Source organism: Egretta garzetta, unplaced genomic scaffold (assembly GCF_000687185.1).
Source record: "Egretta garzetta isolate BGI_Z169 unplaced genomic scaffold, ASM68718v1 scaffold55, whole genome shotgun sequence".
Classification (NCBI taxonomy): Eukaryota; Metazoa; Chordata; class Aves; order Pelecaniformes; family Ardeidae; genus Egretta; species Egretta garzetta.
Genome location: NW_009259863.1, coordinates 132,027 through 135,278, shown reverse-complemented (window position 1 = coordinate 135,278; position 3,252 = coordinate 132,027). Strand labels below are relative to the sequence as shown.

Here is a 3,252-nt window from a genome sequence, read left to right as displayed (position 1 = left end):
CAACCCCAAATTGGTACCCACAGCACTTATGATAGTTTCCTTCTGGATTCTCCTGTAAAGTACCAGTGTTGCCGTAGACTGTTGTACACTGACAAGACAACCTTGGCCATCCATCTGCCAGTGCCCATTAATCTTCATGAGACGTCAGGTGGATTGATACCACTATGCTGACTGGTCAGCCGTGACTCTTCTCTTTTAATTCAAACTAAGTTACAGCCCTTCACAAGAGGAAGTTTGTTGTATGGCATACACAACACTGGAAATATACTGGTCCCTGAAGCAGAACAGATTTAATTCCAAATGTGACCAGAATTTGGCAAATTAATCTTCAACATACGTCATGTGCAGCGGCACTGAGTTGTTGGGGAGGGAAGAGGGTTTCCTTATAATCCCTTTTAAAGTAAGGGGTTTTGGCAGGCATCACGCTTATTCCTTTAAAAATGCCTTCATCCCCTGTCCTACAGAAATTACATGGTCTAAACAGAAGATGTCCATTGTAGATAGATTCTTATCTTGGAAATATTAAGCAAAATGTTACACCAATAGCCACGAGTCCTCTGCTCTAAAGCAGCCAGAGCGTTTCCAACTAATAAAACTTTTTACAAACAGTTTAAGGGAAAAGAAACAGGGGTTGGACATGAGTTGCAGCACCCAAGGGGATGGAAACTATTTAGGTGAATACAAAGTTATGGCCTGTGAAGAAAATGGACACCAATATTCAAAGTATAATTAGTAATCTCACCTTGTTAACAATATACAGGCACCTGGGTCAAGTAGGCTTTGCATGCTACAACCTGAGATCTGCACAAGCTCTAAAGATGCCTCATTCCATGTGAGGGCAGCTGTGTAACACTGGAGGGGGAGCAGGTCTTCTCCTGCATACAGGGGAATATCTAGGCATACAACTAACGGTTTAGTCTAAAAAGTGCAGACATAAAGATTTATGTAGCGCGGCGGGGCGAAGTCTCTCTCAGGTTGTGGGCTGTCAGAGAAGGGCTGGTTGGAGTCCAGATGGCCTTTGGGTCGGTGCTTTACATCACTTCATCGAACAGGTAACACCCGAGCAGAATGTGTGTTTGGCTCTTCATTAGAGGAACTTCAGGAAGGTAACTTAAAATCTCAGGGAAAGGCTTGGCTAATAAGTGTAGCGAGAGTCCTCTGAGAGAGGATGCAAGAGCTACTGCTAGAAATGCTCGTATTTTCCAGAGGGAGCTTATAAGAGCCATTTCAGAAAAAAATACCAGTCTCAGAAAAAGAAATGAGCATGTGTTTTCCCAATTACATTTGTCTAGATAATTTCCTGTCAACAAGATACGTGGAAGATCGCTGTTTATAATAAGAGGACGCTCTTATTTCTGTATCTTTATTCTGTGTAGGTTATAGAGGACAGAAAGGGGAAAGAGGCGAGCCTGGAATTGGACTGCCTGGTAACCCTGGACCACCCGGCCCTGCAGGTACAAGTCTCCAGATTTATTTCTGCTCTTGTTGTTTATGCGCTAACAGGCCTTTCTCCTGGCTTTCACGCCGGTGTTATACCCGCGCCTTTCCTCCTGCGCTTGGTCGTAGCGCGAGGTCAGACCCAGTTGCCTTCTCGCGGATGAGCTGGCGTGCAGCTGGGCACCGGTGACAAAACGCAGGGCACTGTGTGCACTCTGGTGAGGATTCTGCTAATTCCAGCTTTGTTTTACCAGCTACTGGCCTGCCAGGCCCACCGGGAACGCCAGGCTCACCCGGACCGCAGGGGCCACCTGGACCCAACGGAAGATGCAATCCGGCAGATTGCTATTACCACATATCACAGACTCGGTCACGCACCAGTGGGAAATAAAAACCCTCTCCCGTAGACACTTGGGTTCACAGTCACTTTTCACTCCTCTCAATAAGTTAATTTAATCTTTGAAATACTTGGTGCATTTTTTTTTTCCCTCGACGCTGCATGGTATATAGATAATTTATAAGGCATGGAACTGAGCCTTTTTCTATGTCATATGCAGTGTCATAATTATGAAATGATGACATATATTTTCCAGAGTGCATTCCATGTGTTATGTTTCTCATATTTATTTTGCTTAGAGGAGAAAATAGGCCCAAATAATTTTCATAAGCTTCTTTCTTCAAACAAAAAAATATTTTATTATAACTTGAGACAGTATGTATGCCTCAGTATGTAAGGTGGCTCTATTTTTCTTGCTGATGGTGAAGTTTAAGTGGAGAAACTGCAGTTCTGAAGTTTTAAAGCGTGCCCATTCGTGGCGAATGCAGGACCTGCACTGGAGCGCTGGGAACTCTGTTTAGACTAAACGTTCACATCCCTCGAGGAGGCTCCGGCACACCTTCTGGACTGAAGCACCACGAACGCTACCCACTGTTTCACTCGCTTCCTAGATGTCCAAGAAGGAAACGTTTGGCTTCAGACTGACTGGAAATTCACCAGGTGTAGCCCCAAGAAGCGTCTCTCCTGACTGGATGTTGTCCCAGCCGAGGGGCTGTACGTTCGTTTAGCCATGGTTACGTATGCTCTGGATATTGACCGGTTCTTGGCTGAGAACTGGCACGTCTTCTAACCGCTACCTGGACTTGGTAAGTGTGGTATCGCTGCCAGTAACCAAGTTGCTCTGCTGTTATGTCAGATTACAGCAAAGGCAACCTCTTGCTTTGGAGCAGAGGTGATGGGTACTCAGTGAGACAGTCAAAGAAGGAACTTCGCAAGCCTCTAATCTTACAGATGGCACAGTTTTCCTCTTCATCCTGCAATAACCATGTGCCAAAATAAACTTGAGGAGAATGTGGAAACAGTAGAGTTCAAATCTCATGGGTCCTAAGTAACTGGTTGCAAAAAACTGAGCTCAAGAGAAATTTGGAAAAATTACAAAACCCTCCTTGGAAAGGTGTACTACAGAGAGCACGACTGCATGCAGTTTGCAGGCATTGAGTAAATCCTACGGGGCCAGATACTGTCAGTGGCAAACAAAACAGAACAAAGTGTAAATCCTGTAGACCTCAAAGGGTTGAGCAAAAGAAAAGATGGAGAAAATCAGTCATTCTGATTCTGAAAAGGCAGGAGGAGGGTTGACTGAAGTTCTGCTCCTGATTATTCAGAAAGAGATGGTCCTAGGTTAGTCCTAAGGAATTTGCTGCAGTGCAACAGAAAGTGAAGGTGCTATTGAGAGAACATGGACAGCTCTAACCCACAACCTCAAAATAAACCCATAGTGCAGAAGCGGCGGTGAGGGTTCTTGCCCCACTGTTGGG

General features: G+C 45.0%; 1 protein-coding gene across 1 annotated transcript in view; it reads left to right on the top strand.

Annotated features, from left to right (window-relative positions):
• Positions 1 to 1,828, top strand: part of COL19A1 (collagen type XIX alpha 1 chain) — a 203,997-nt gene extending 202,169 nt beyond the window's left edge. Inside the window, exons 49-50 of the mRNA XM_035895611.1 lie at positions 1,377 to 1,454; positions 1,692 to 1,828. Of these exons, the coding sequence (XP_035751504.1) occupies positions 1,377 to 1,454; positions 1,692 to 1,828 (215 nt within the window). The remainder of the gene's footprint in view (positions 1 to 1,376; positions 1,455 to 1,691) is intronic.
• Positions 1,829 to 3,252: the final 1,424 nt, after the last annotated feature.